General features: G+C 54.6%; 1 protein-coding gene across 1 annotated transcript; it reads right to left on the bottom strand.

The window, feature by feature from the left end:
• Positions 1 to 3,804: 3,804 nt before the first annotated feature.
• On the bottom strand, positions 3,805 to 12,844 carry LOC134147941 (opsin-5-like). Its single transcript, XM_062589540.1, has 5 exons — positions 12,757 to 12,844; positions 10,067 to 10,229; positions 8,642 to 8,769; positions 6,129 to 6,457; positions 3,805 to 4,374 (listed from the first exon to the last, which is right to left on the bottom strand). Exons 1-5 carry the CDS (start codon positions 12,842 to 12,844, stop codon positions 3,805 to 3,807), a joined length of 1,278 nt encoding a protein of 425 aa, XP_062445524.1.
• Between the last annotated feature and the right edge of the window lie 301 nt (positions 12,845 to 13,145).

The raw sequence follows: 13,145 nt of genomic DNA on the forward strand, positions 1-13,145 counted from the left end.
TCCTCTGGCGGCTCCATCAGCAGCAGGAGCCGGGGGCTTTACGCCACGCAGGGGCCCGCCGCGGCCGAGCCGGGCCGCCCCAGGCCCCGGGGGCGGCCGCGGCCCTTCCTCGCCGCCCCGCCGGCTCCCTGCTCGGCGCTGCCCCGGGAGCCCCGTCCTGGGCTCGTCTCAGAGGGAGAGAAACGGTCAGTGGGAGAGTGCTTCCCGCGGAGCCGGCGTCGCCCGCGGCGAGCCGCCTCTCCCGCCCGGCGGCCGTCTCCGCCGGGAGAGCGGCCGGCCCCGCACGGCCCTGGCGCCGCGCGCCCTCCGCCACCCGTCCGCCCTCGCGATCCGATATTGCTACCGGCCGAGCCCGCACCCCTCGCCGGCGTCCTGCCCCGAGCCCCGCGGCGGCACACGCGTTAGCAGTGTCCTCCCGCGTCCCGGGGCGCCGCTGCCGGGCCAGCACGCAGCCGAACAGAGCTTAACGCAAGTTCTGCGTGAGTGAATTTATTTTAAAAACGCACGATTTCTGAAAGACGGTGAGTATCCAGCAGAGACCCGGAGCGCCCGCGACGTCCTCCGGCGGGGGCCCGAAGCGCTCCCCGGGGTGCGCGCCCGCGCGGTGCAGACTTCGCCCTCTCTTCCCCCTGGCTGCCCTGGTTCTTCCGTGTTGACGGGCAGCTTTTAGCAGCTATTGCAGCTATTGCGGTTGGCTGGGGCCTTCTCGCATAGCACGGGTGGGAAACGAAGCCCAGCTTTTCGGAGCACCGTGGCCTGGCAGCGGGCACAACTGCCACCGCGCTGGGCAGGCAGCGTGCACCCCAGAGGGGCTGGAGACCCACTCTGGTCACCAGCCCGCTCCCGGCATGGAGAAATTGCTGGGTGGAAGCGGCTGAGCAGAAACGACCGAGGGACAGTAGCGTGTGCCACCGGCGCGTGCCACCGGCGCGTGACCGCTGCCGTGCGCCAGCGAGAGCAAGGGCCGCGGCTGCCGCTGGGCTCCGAGCGGCCGGCGCGCGCCGAGCCGCAGCGATGCTGCGGGAGAGCGCGGGGAGCGGGCTGTGCCCAGGGAAACGCTGCGGATGGGGCTGGCTAGGAAAAGCACGGCCTACGCTGGGATTTGGCCAAAACATCGAGACCAAAAAGCCTAACTCTTGTTTTCAATGCCCGGATTCAGTGGTGTCAGCTGGAAGCACCAGTGGGCAGCAGGAGGGAGCTGCCCTGTGCCCGCCGGCGGTGCCGGTCCGTCGGGTTTCGCCCGCGCCTGCCCGCGTGCAGCCCCGTCCCCAGGGTGTGGGTCCGGCTGCTGCGTCGCGGCGGGTGTCCATGGACGTTGCAGGCTCCTCTGCTGTTCGTCCTGCCCTTCGTGCTCTGGCACAGAGGCATCTCAGCAGAGCCCAGGCTCACCCTTCCCGTAACCTTCAAAACACCCCTTCCTCTCTCTGGATAAAATCAACCTTTCTCACCACTCCGAGACAAGGCGGAGGCTTCCTATAAAACAAAACTACCTTCTTTCGTGATGGGATTTGCTGTCTCGCCAGAGGAACATGCAAATGCTCGGTGCTCCAGACACTGCTCCAGGTAGAAGGATGAAAGCACCAGGGTCAGGCAGTGCAGTCACCTTCTCAAACTGGCTGCCGAGCGCCTGCGCGAGCCCAGAGCCCGCGGCCCTCACGTGGGGTCTCTGGGTGGGGACAAGAAGTGCTTCCTTCTGCATCAGCTCATGCCACAAACCAGCTTCCACGGGGCAAACACTGTAGCAGGATGGCTGGAGAGAGAGATTTGGAAACATGCCATGCGTGTGCCTTAGTGGACAGTGTAAAGGGCAGGTGAGGAGCATCTCCACAGCCTCCAAGCAAGGGTGCTGGTGGCACTGCCAGTGGGTGCTGCAGCCAGACGCTGCCTCCAGTCAGCCTCAGCAGCCCCTCTCCTGGCCCGGCCCGGGGCGCCAGTGCAGCTCTGCAGCCTGATGCTGCTCATAAATGGAGGAGAAAATACTTGGGCGCTTTGGGACATCACAGCCATCACAGAGGTGCCTCCTGTTGCTAGTAGCCCCTCTCCCAGGAGAGGTATGAAATTGTCGGAAATATTCATCTGTTTGTGAAAGGGCTCAGAGCAGGAAAGCGAGGCAAAGAGGAGGATGTGTAACCTCCTCGTGGCTGCACCCACCAGAGCGGACCCTGCCCAAGGAGGCTTGCTGGGGGAGGTGACCACCCTGGGCTTGCATAAACGTAATAGGAGTCAAGACAAAGGGGAATTCATGTGTCTTAAATTTAGTTTCAATTGCACTTGTTGAATTTAATGCTCCTGGAAGCAGTTCCTGTACTTCATTTATTTTTGCTGTAGGTATCAGGTAGTCTCCTGATCCTCAGCAGTCCCATCAGCACCAGAGGCTCTGCCTTACCCCAACGGGAGGCTGCAAGGTCAGCTCGCCTGCCCTTGCTCATCAGCTCCAAGGTTGCCCTCTACACTCTCTCAGATGAGAGAACCATCCACTTCTGCAAGGTGGCTTTCAACACTGGGTGTCAAAATCTAAGAACTGTGAAGAGACTGGTCTTAGATGTTCTCCTCCAACTACTTCTATGATTTTTCTGTCTCAGTCTGAGCATTACATCCATCCTTCTTCTCATAGGCAGGGACAGGATTTTGTTCCAAAATGTACCTTTTCTGTTCACCCAGATGGCATACCTCATTCTCTGCATTCCTTTTTCTCTTGCTCCTTGTCTGCTCAGTTGCTCTGAGAACCAAGTCCTTCAAGGTCTCGACAATGTTTTGCATTGCCTGCAGCATCGCAGCTATTTCCGACTGCTTCGGTCTGCCCCAGTATGCTCTGCTCAGCTCATTCTCCCAGTTTGCTTTATGCTCTCCAACACAGTACTGCCATGGCCATCTGGGCACCAGTTTGTGTCTTCTGAATCTCCCAGCTGGATTCTTTCAGAGATAGTCTCAAAATGACACCTACAAGCTAACTGGTTGCTGTTTTCCAGGCACCTAGTCCCCTGCATGGTAGTGCATATGCTGTGAGATGTCCCAGCTCTCCGGGAGCCAGGAGCCACCCTAGGACTGCAGACCTGTCTCCAAGATGTTGCTCAGCCACAGTTTTGCCATTCTCTGCCTGAAGAACAGCAGTACCTGGGCCTGATATTATTACTTGCACAGGGATTATTTTAACCCCAAATCTTTGCTCTAAAGACAACCTCCCATTTAGGTGAATAGGATCGTGAAAGGGCTGCACTCATATTGAGGGAGTGGGGTAATCCAGCCTACAAAGAGAGTAGTCTCTTGAGAGGTATATAAAAATACTTCATAATCCCAAGTGAGGTAGCTGAATGGCGTTATCCCGTTCACAAACGGGAAAGGATGTGATCAGCTGAGGCTGTAGGAGTTGGTGTTGCAGCTAGGATTGCCTCTCAGGGCTCCCAGGCCCCTACCCACTGTGCTAGACACAGTTTCTTAAGATGAACAAGCCCATGCTTGGCCATCAGAGCACCAGGATGGAAGAAAAAAAGGCCAAGGGCCCTGAGAGCAAACAGCAGCAGAAACTGCAGCCTGGAATTGCACCCTAGCCAGCTTTCAGGCACTGGGGGTCTATTTTTTCACAAGTGCAAATAATCGGCTCCAAATAGCAAGAGCCAAACTAGAAGGGGGATTAGGGTTGGTCTTAAATTTTCATGTCACTTAATCTGCAGAACATGCTTTGGACCTATTAGATACGTAGATGAGAGAAATGTTGCATATGATTTTTTTTTCCTAATATGCTGCTAAGACAGAGCCAGGTGCCGAAGGCCCTGGAGCCCAGGCACTGCAGAGCTCTCTGAGCACTCAGAGAAGGTCTTTCATGATCTCTGAAGGCAGCACTTCACCTGCTACATTTGCAGCACCCAGGCCTGACCTTTTCCTCGTAACGAGCACCATGACCTGCACAGTCCTCTTCAGGCCAGGCTGGCAAGCAGACCCATCACTTAGGATAGCCAGGGGAACGGGCCTAGATGAAGTGTCAGGGGTCTGGGAGAGTTTGTAGCACTTGGGGTAGTTACTGAAACATTCAAAAGTGTCGTGGCAGTTTCTGCAGGCCCCATGGTGGTCGCCGAGGCCTGGAGAGAAGCACGTCCTGCCATCTCTGGACTGCAGTGAGACGCTTGGGCACCTGCAGCAGAGGATGGTGCGGATGGTCTGGAGGAGCAGGATGTCTTTGGAAAGGAACTTCTGGAAGTTGGGCTTGAACAGCAGATACACCAGGGGGTTGTAGAGTGTCGAGGACTTGGCAAAGACAGCCGACAGCACAAAGGCCAGAGCTGGCACCTGGCTGGCATCTCCGAAGACTGCCCAAAGGGCAACGATGGCATAAGGGGTCCAGGCAGCCAGAAACCCCAGGCACACAGCAATGCTCAGCTGGAAAAGAAGGTGACAGTGTTGCTGCGAGCCTTCTGCAGCACACATGGATGCTGATCTATCCCCAAAACCCAGCCCAAGGAAGACAACAGCTACCATTTGCACTGGGACCCGGAAGAGCCAGCCCCAGGGGAAGGAGCCAACTGATGTTCAGGCCTTTTGAATGCAAAGCCAAATAGTACATCCTGCTCACATGGTGCTCAGGGCTTGGGATCAAACTGGAGCAAATACTAACTGGGGAGAGCAAATTGGACAGTGTGTTTGCATCCCCCAAACCAGATCCCAGAGTATGCCTGTCTGCTCTCCCCCTCCAGCAAACCATGCATGATCCCCAGCTTGGGAGAAGTGCTCCCCACCTGCAGCTGGGACACTTCTTTGCACTCCTGAGAGAGTTTCTGACAAGGATTCATGCTGCCTCTTGGTGCTGGGGTGTGCATGTCCATGCTGTTCCCTTTCTGCTTTGCACCTTCTGCGAGATCCCACCAGCGCTGCCACCTTGGCTGTGAGCTCAGGCAGACGCTGCTCTTCCCCAGCGCCTCCTGTGCAGCACTAGTTCTAGGGGATGAGGGTGTGTGGGAAGCTGCAGGGTTTAACCAGCTGCGCTAGGCGATCGGTCGTGTCGGATGTCAGAGCAGCAAGGCAGCCAGCGCAGGCACGTCCGCCTGCGGTCAGATCATGCCCTGTCTCGCCTGGGAAACACGGGAGGGGACGGGCCTATCGGGAGCTCCTCAGCCCACCGCGGCAGAGGAGAACGACACACCTGGATGCCTGGCTACGAACGGCTTTTGGCACCAGCCCCATGTCAGATTCCAGCAGCCTTTTGGTATCACCTAAAATTCGTCTTGCAGTCTGTGTCCTGGCCTGAGCAAAAGGCATGGGATACGGACTATGCTCAGACCCCCGGCTTCTAGCCAGACACAGATGTTTCCTTCAAGACTAGGCTTGCAAGTTGTTTTCTTTCTTTTCTTTTTTTTTCTTTAAGAGTAGCAACTTTTTTGACACATCCTTGGTAAATTTTAGTATTAGCTCATAGTCTGGAGAACAATGAGTCATGAAAGCTCTTCTTATGATCTTTTCCAGTGTAATTTAAAATGAAAACTCCTCCACCTGATAGCTTTGAATGAGGAGAAATATGTTATACCAAAACCAATACAAACACCTGGAAAACTGATCTGGGGCAGTAAGCACCATGCACTTGCAGAAGGGGTCCTGTTGTGGCAGCAAAGCCTTAGCTCAGGGGGGCTCGCCACCCCCAGCCAGTGCTGGATACATCATCACGATCGCCTCCAGAAACTGCAGGCAAAGGTGTCCCGGCCACCCTGGCTGCATAATAAGCAGCGAACAGATTTCCTGGCCGGCTCAGGCAGGGCTGGGAACAGTCCGTTACGCTGCTGTCAAGGGCTGTGCGGGAGAAGCTAAGCTTCGGATTCATAAAACAAATCATGCCTCCAGATGAACTTTCTCTTCTCCTTCCTTTTCACGCCTGCGCCCAGGGAACGGGGGAAGGGAGGACGCAGTCCCAGGCAGGAGTGCTTCCTTCTCACCCACCTAACGAGAAACTTTTTACCCTGTGATCTGGCTCCCTTTTAGGAAGAAAACACTGATGCCAGCGTTCAACTCGCCTTGCGTCCCGCAGGGACGCTCGGGCGCCGGGCGTGCAAAGCCCACGTGCCCTCGGGCAGCGTCCTCGCCCCGCAGCTTCACCCCGCCGCCGGCCTGCCCCGCGCCCGGGGGCCCGCGAGCCCGGCCCCTACCTTCACGACGAGGCTGTGCACGCCGCCGGCCTTGCTCTGGGGGGACACGTGCTGCCGCACGGCTCTGCGGGAGCCCTTCACTGTCCACAGGATCAGCGAGTAGGAGACGAGGATGAGGAGGCAGGGGAGGAGGTAGCAGAAGATGAAGAGGGTCAGGATGTAAAGCACGGCCTCTCTGCTGGAGGCCTTCCACGTGATGCAGCAGGCGGTCCCGTAGGGCTCCGGCCCATAGCTGCCCCACTCGGCCAGCGGAGCAGCGGCAAACGCGAGCGCGTAGGCCCAGACGCACAGCAGCAGGACGCCGGCGTGCGAGGGAGAGAACTTGTTGCCTGCAAAAGAGCGACGGAGGTGAGGACGGCTCCGGCCGGGGAGGGCTCCCTGGCGTGCCCTGCCCTTGCGCGGAGGGGAGGGCTGGCGAGAGCGTGGATGCCCAGCCGAGGAGTCGGGGGAGCCGAGAGAAATGGGCAGATCCGCCTCGGGTGGCGCAGCCCCCGCCGGTATCGGCGCTGAAGCCTTTCTCGGCTTCTGGAGCAATTGCCCAAAGGTCTCAGCGCCGCAGCAGCCCCGGGGCCTGGGAGGGGAGCGGAGAAGGGGCCCGCAGCCCCACGAGCCGCCGCGCGCCGCGGAGGGCTGGGCGAGCCAGCAGCAAGGGGCAGAGCTGGCCCGGGGGCTGCCCGCCCGGCCCGGGCGCTGCCAGCTGGTGGACCGAACCGCCGCGGGAGGCGGCGGATGCCGGGGCGCGAGAGCCTCGGAGGGCAGCGGAGCCTCCCCCGCCTGTCGCTGCCCGCGGCGCGGTTTCTTTGCCGTGCTGCAAAGAGTCTTTTTTCCCTTTTTGTCCTATGTGCCATCAAATGCAAAACCCCTGCAGCCTTCTAAGGGCTCACTGTGAAGTGCTAAATCTTCTGACATCTGGAGGATTAACGTTTTTCTTTGAAAGGAAGCAATTAAAAATATGTTGAGGTTAGCCATTTCCACACAGAAAATACACAAGGGCGCTACAGGGAGACAGGCTCAAAGTGCCACGCTGCCAAGTGCCAGACTGATCTAGAGAGCGAAAACCGCACAGGGAAAAGCCATTGGCACCTGAGCTGCTTTTGAAGAGACAGCTTTAATTTTTATCTTTCCTTCTACCTTTTTAGTGATTTCCTGAGATCTGTGTGCTGGCAGGTAACTGAGGTGACTCTTTTCCAGTGTCGCCCTTGCAGACAAGCCACATTGGCAGCAGGTAGCAGCCACGGGTCTGCAAGCCGTACAGGGCCTCGCGGGGAGGGATTTTGAGGCTAATGGCTTGATGGGGCTTTGGGTCGCCCAGAAAGGGGGTTCTCCATGATGCGCCTGCTCCACCTGATGGACTCAGCCTCGAGGGAGCTGGGCAAATAACAGCTGCAGTCTTGCTTCTCCAGGTCCTGCTCTACCAACATCTGTGAGCAACAGGCTCATCTGTGGTCTCCCAAGGTGAGCCACAGGAGAAGGCGCTTACAGGAGCATGTATCTTGGAGTGTTGGTCTGCAAATCAGATTAAGATCTATGGTTTTCAGTTTTATTTCTATTTTTGGTCTCTAAGCCCAAGTCTGTTCTGAAGATATATCTGGTGGATGGAGGTTTAGCAGCTGAACTGGGGAAATTAAGAAGCTCTGGTAGGAGGAATTTTAAAAGTGTAAGGGACATTTCTGGCCCCCCTCACTTCTCTCAGATGCTCTCTGCCTGCATGCCCTGTACAAACAGCAGGTTTCCATCTATGGGTCTCATCTGTGCACAAGCTTAGAGCCACAAACACTCACACAAGCTCTGCAAATAAAGTTCAGGTGAAAGTAAGTCTACAGAAGTGAGCTACAGTACTGCAAACCAAGCCCTCCTGTATTAGTTATTTCAGTGAATTAAACACATTTGGCCTACAGTTCTCCTCCTAAAGGGCAGCACTGCTCCTGCATTACCGTTTCCAGAGCAGGACACGGGACAAAGGCAGGCTGCATTTCCGTGCACTGTCAGAGCATGGGAAGTGGGAGGCTCCCATGCAGCTTCCCAAATGCAGAGTTTGCTCTGGTCTGAGCTCGCATCTGCAGACGGATGTTCAAAGCCCTGTGATCTGCCTTGCTGTGCTCAAATCATCCTCTGTAATACAGCAGCTCGGACTTCTCTACAGAGGAAAACAACCCCTCTGACACTGTTCTGGATGATGCTTCTGACCCCTAGCGTGAAGCAAGCCCTGGAAGCAGCGGCTGCTGTGGTGCCCTGCCCTCACATGCACGCCGTGTCCCTGGCATGGGCACAGGAGCCAAGGGTACTCCTTTAGTTGAGCTGGGTCTCCATAACCTCAAGCCGATGGAGGGACAGGATCATACAAGTGATAAAAGTCTCCCAGGTCTGCTGCACCAGTGAGTTAACTGGGAGTAAGGTGCCCTGGGGTAAAGCTCTCCCAGGAGAGGCTGATCCGGCCTGTAAGAGGAGGAAGAAGAGTTATATTAACAGAGAGGGCTGTGAGTGTAGATCAGCTACCACGGCGCCCCACCTACCATATGCTGGGTAACAGACCTTCAGGCAGCAAACTGCGCTGAGCACTGTCAGGCTGGTGAGGCTGCAGAGGCCAAACAACACCCCGCAGAAGGCATAGATGGTGCACACCGCGTGGTTAAAGAGCCACCTGCAAGGGAAAAACCGCCAGGTAAAGCGAGCTGCTCCCCTCTGCCCTGAGCAGCTAGCTGACATCCCCTGCCACTCGGCTGCACTATAATTTTGTCTGCAATCCTTACTTCAGAAAAATGCTGGGGTTTTTCCCAGCCCGCTTTCAGACCCGCTGCCTGGCTGCAGTGAGCGCAGGGCTCCAGCTGCCGCCCCGCACAGGAAGCAAAGCTGGCCGTGCATGGGGAGGCTGTTCTGCCTCCGCGGCGGGCTGCAGAAATAGCGGGCACCTGCCCCTCCGAAGAGCCAGGCGTGTGGCTGCGGCCCCGACCCGTTCCCTGAGCCTCGCAGTGGCAGCCACCGCGAGACGCAGCCCCTGAAGGTGGGAGCAGCCCTGAATCGTGCAGGCGCGCGCTCACGCAGCGCCCACGCTGTGCGCTCCTGCTCGGAAAACCCCATGTTCTGCCCACCAGGGCTAATCCACCCGAAACAGCTACGCAGCATTTTTGTGCTGTTTTTGCCAGCTGCAAGGAAGCCACAGCCGAAATTGGCACTTCTGGCCTGCTGCTCGCCTGCAAAGCTCTTCAGCAAGAATGGTAACCACCACTAAACCCATTTTACAGATGAGCACAGAGAAAGGAATTGACTTTCCCAAGGTTTGAAGGGGACATTGGACTTCCAGGTTTCTAATTTCACGCTGCCTCCTTCAACACTATGTGCCAAGGCAGACCCTGCACGTAATAGAAAGGGCTTGTGTCAGCAGGGCGAGGAGCCTTAGCCCCTGCCCAGACCCTGCATGGACCCAGCGCTAGAGCATCGTGCTGCAAGTTTACCTTGGGAATGGATCAGCTCTGTGGCTCTTCCCATTGCCTCCACTGAGTCAAGCCCAGAACACCAGCCTCACTGCTGACACTGGCAGGAGGGTTAAGCCTGAGTAGGAAGAGGACGTGCTGTCTGCAGCAAGGCTGAATGATGAGACAGAGGGACAAGGAGCAGCAAAGTACCCTGGACCATGCCCCACCAGCTTGGCCCTGTGCCTTCTCAGGAAGAGAGGAGATGAGAAGGCTGTTATTGGGGACAGCAGCATATCTCAGACTGTGATGGTCTCATGCCCCTTTTGATGCTGGTGTGGGATGAAAGTCTGTGCAGTTACACATGGCCCTTCCCTCCACCATCCACCCAAACTGATTCCTTGGCTGGACAAATCCGGCCCTATCCTGGATAGCTTTACCCCTCTCAGCAAACTCCTCGTTTCTAAACAAGGTTTGTAAAACACATCTGGGGCCATTGGCTAGTGCAGAGCCTTTTCTGCAAGCTACCTGTGTGCAAAGAAGGATGACGTGGCCAAAGGGAACAGGGTCACCGTCATGCTCAGGTCACTGATGGCCAGGTTCACAATGAAGAATTCAGCAGGCTTCAGCATGGACCTCTTCCGATAAGCCACCAGCAGGAGCAGCGAATTTCCAGAGAGTGACACAATGCCTGCAAAAAGGGCAGAGAGAAGCAGTGCCCATATGTAATAGCTTGGCTCTTGAGGCAGCATAGTGATGATTTGCCCGCACCCTGCCATGCTGGAGGAAGAGGAGTGGGCAGAGGGCATCCTCTCCCCAGTTCTCCTGGGAGTAAATACTCCATCTCCCCACTGACTGGAGAGTAAGATAAGCTGCAGAGCTGAGACACAGTCTCAGAGGACAGCTGAGGGAGACCAGACCCACAAACACAGCTAGGACTGTTCCATGACACCCTCGAGCGTTAGTGGATTTTGCTCCTGGGGCACCTGTAAACATGAGGATCAGATGTGATCAACAAAGCTTCTCTCCCCTATCATATGACACCTTCTTCAATGGGTTGGAGGACACATGGCAAAAAAGCAACCAGGAAGATAGTCCTGGGGCTTTGCTGGCTGTCCAATAAGGTGACTTTGTCTGCCAGCCCAGATCTTCGTAGTGACACACCTAGCAATAGATATATGCAAATAACCAGGCATTTTCCTCATGACACCCTAATTCCTTTCCACAGTCATAGCTTGCCTTGCAATGCAGTCATGGGGTGCCAAATAACCAGAGCTAGAGCAGGAGCCAGGATCTCATTGAGCTGTCCTAGGAGCAAACACCAGTGCTGTCTGCAGAGGGTGGAAAGGGCTCCAAGTTTTGACACTGTGGAGTGGGCTAAAGGAACCCATGGGACCTACACAGATGTATGAGCACATCTGGAGCTGCTTTAAATTGGATGTGATCTCTTCCTCTCCCTGAGGAGGTCCTGCAGAGGCATCTGGAAGGAGGGTTGCGATGGGACGAAGCTAAAAACGACTCTGGGTGCAGGATCCGGTCAGACTCACTTCTTCCAGCTGGAAGGGGCAAAGGGGCTGCTTCCTTCTAGCTAGATAAATAATGGGAGTTTTGTGTCATTGTTCCTCTGATGTGAGGCCAAGGAGCTGGGCCTGTTCGTGTTTTTAATTTCTTCCTGGCAATGTCACTAGTGTGAGTCTGTGTTGTCCAATATTACGGTAAAAAAATAAACAAGAAGAAAGGCATTATGAAGATCAAGGAAAATCCAGACTAAACATAGGAAGGCTCTTTGTTTGCTATTAATGTGTTTAAAACAACACTAGTGATTAAAATTGTATAAAAAGGGCTCGCTCTCTTTTTCTAATATAATTGTGCTTTCATTGAAAGGAGGTTTCTGTGTCCTCAGAAGGAGAATCTTTGATGCTGATGGGACAGGTTAGGTAGAACTAGGGTTTCTCCTTAATGTATTAGGCTACATATTAAATGTAGCTAAATATTAAATGTATTAGGCTACAAATTACTGTGGTAACAATTAGATTCCAAAGCTGCTGAATGGGCAACACAAAAGTTCCCTTCATAAACAAGACTCCCACGCAGGACCTGGCCAAATGCACGGGTTTGGAAGCTTTGTAGTTGCTAGAGGGTAGAGTATTGAGATGTTTGTCCTTGTTCCCAGCCTCATGAGAAATTCTCCCACAGAGCTAGTCTGGTTTCTTCTTCACATCTGTATTACATATGTTTTAATAGCTTTATTATCTCCTAGGAATTTTAATTATCTATAGGACTACTGGCAGTCCCAGCAGCTGTGAGCCCTCTCTTGGTAAATGCATGCCTTGGGCTCCTCATGTACATAGGGGAATGATTGTCCACCTTGGGGTACTCATATGCGTGGTCATCTGTGTACTCACGCAGTTCTGCTCCTTCTCATCTGTTTGTCCTTGCATGCTCAAGGGTATGTGCCCTTGTCTGCAGGACTGCAGCAGGCCCTGCAAATAGTGATGATTTGCCCTGGTCTTACTCATTGCATATTGCAAAGCAAAGAAGCCATCCAGCTACAATACCAGGAGATCTTTCCTGGCACTGGTACAAAGAGACAGTGAGTGCTTTTGTTCCCCTCTGTTCCTTGCTAGTCTAAGCTGAAAAACTCCCCTGGCGTTTGGGAGACAATCACTTGGGGCTCAGAAGGCTTCTCCCTGCCCATCGTTTACTTCTGGACCACAGGAAATGGGGTTAGGCCTTCTCAGACCGTGTCCTAACCTCTTCATTTTTCCTGCTGGCTTTCAGATGCCAGTAACTTCAAATCACAATACAATCACCTGCATCTTCTGCTGAAGTAAGGACCAGCAGGACATTCAAAGCATCTTTAATAACCATGAGACTGGTAATGCTAATAAAGAGTCCCAGACTGTCTCACATCAAGTGGCTGCAGTAAGAGTTATAGCAGGTTCAACAAATGTTGTTCTTCAACTTTCCAAATATTGCAACTATGAATGGTAATGCAGTCCCTTGAGAGGGGAATGTAGTCACCGAGCTTTGGCAAGATCAGCCTTTGTGGTAATGTGGAGAGGGCTAACGTGGGAATGGCCGGTACAATTAACCTAGTAACAACCGAATACTTCCGTGGAAGCATCAGTGACTGCAAAAGGTCTGACATCTCTGACAGGTTGGCACTGGTGCTGCCCGCAGCACAGAGGGAGGTATAACAGGCTGTGTTTCCTTACCAAAGACTAAATAGAGTGTGCCAAAAATCAGGTCTTCTCTCTCTGATAAGGTGGAGATGAACACTGAGGCGTTGGACGCATTTCCCATCTGCAAAGCAAGATACAAATACAAGCAAGCGTGAATTTTGGCTAATCAAGGAGCACTGGGCTCCCTCAGTTGCCAGGGAGGACTGCTCTCAGAAACACTCCTGGCACCATGCTAGAACGAAGCCAGCAGTGTGCAACCACCCAGGCCCTGCAACTACAGGCTGTTAATTAATGCTGAGTGTAGTGCAAAATAACTGGTGATGCAGGGGGCTGGTAATAGGATCAGGCTGGTAATCTCACTTGATTACTGCTTCTTTAATTACAGATTATACTGATTAGCATTAGCCTTTGGATGTAAATTT

The sequence above is a fragment of the Rhea pennata genome, chromosome 16 (genome assembly GCF_028389875.1).
Source record: "Rhea pennata isolate bPtePen1 chromosome 16, bPtePen1.pri, whole genome shotgun sequence".
Lineage (NCBI taxonomy): Eukaryota > Metazoa > Chordata > Aves > Rheiformes > Rheidae > Rhea > Rhea pennata.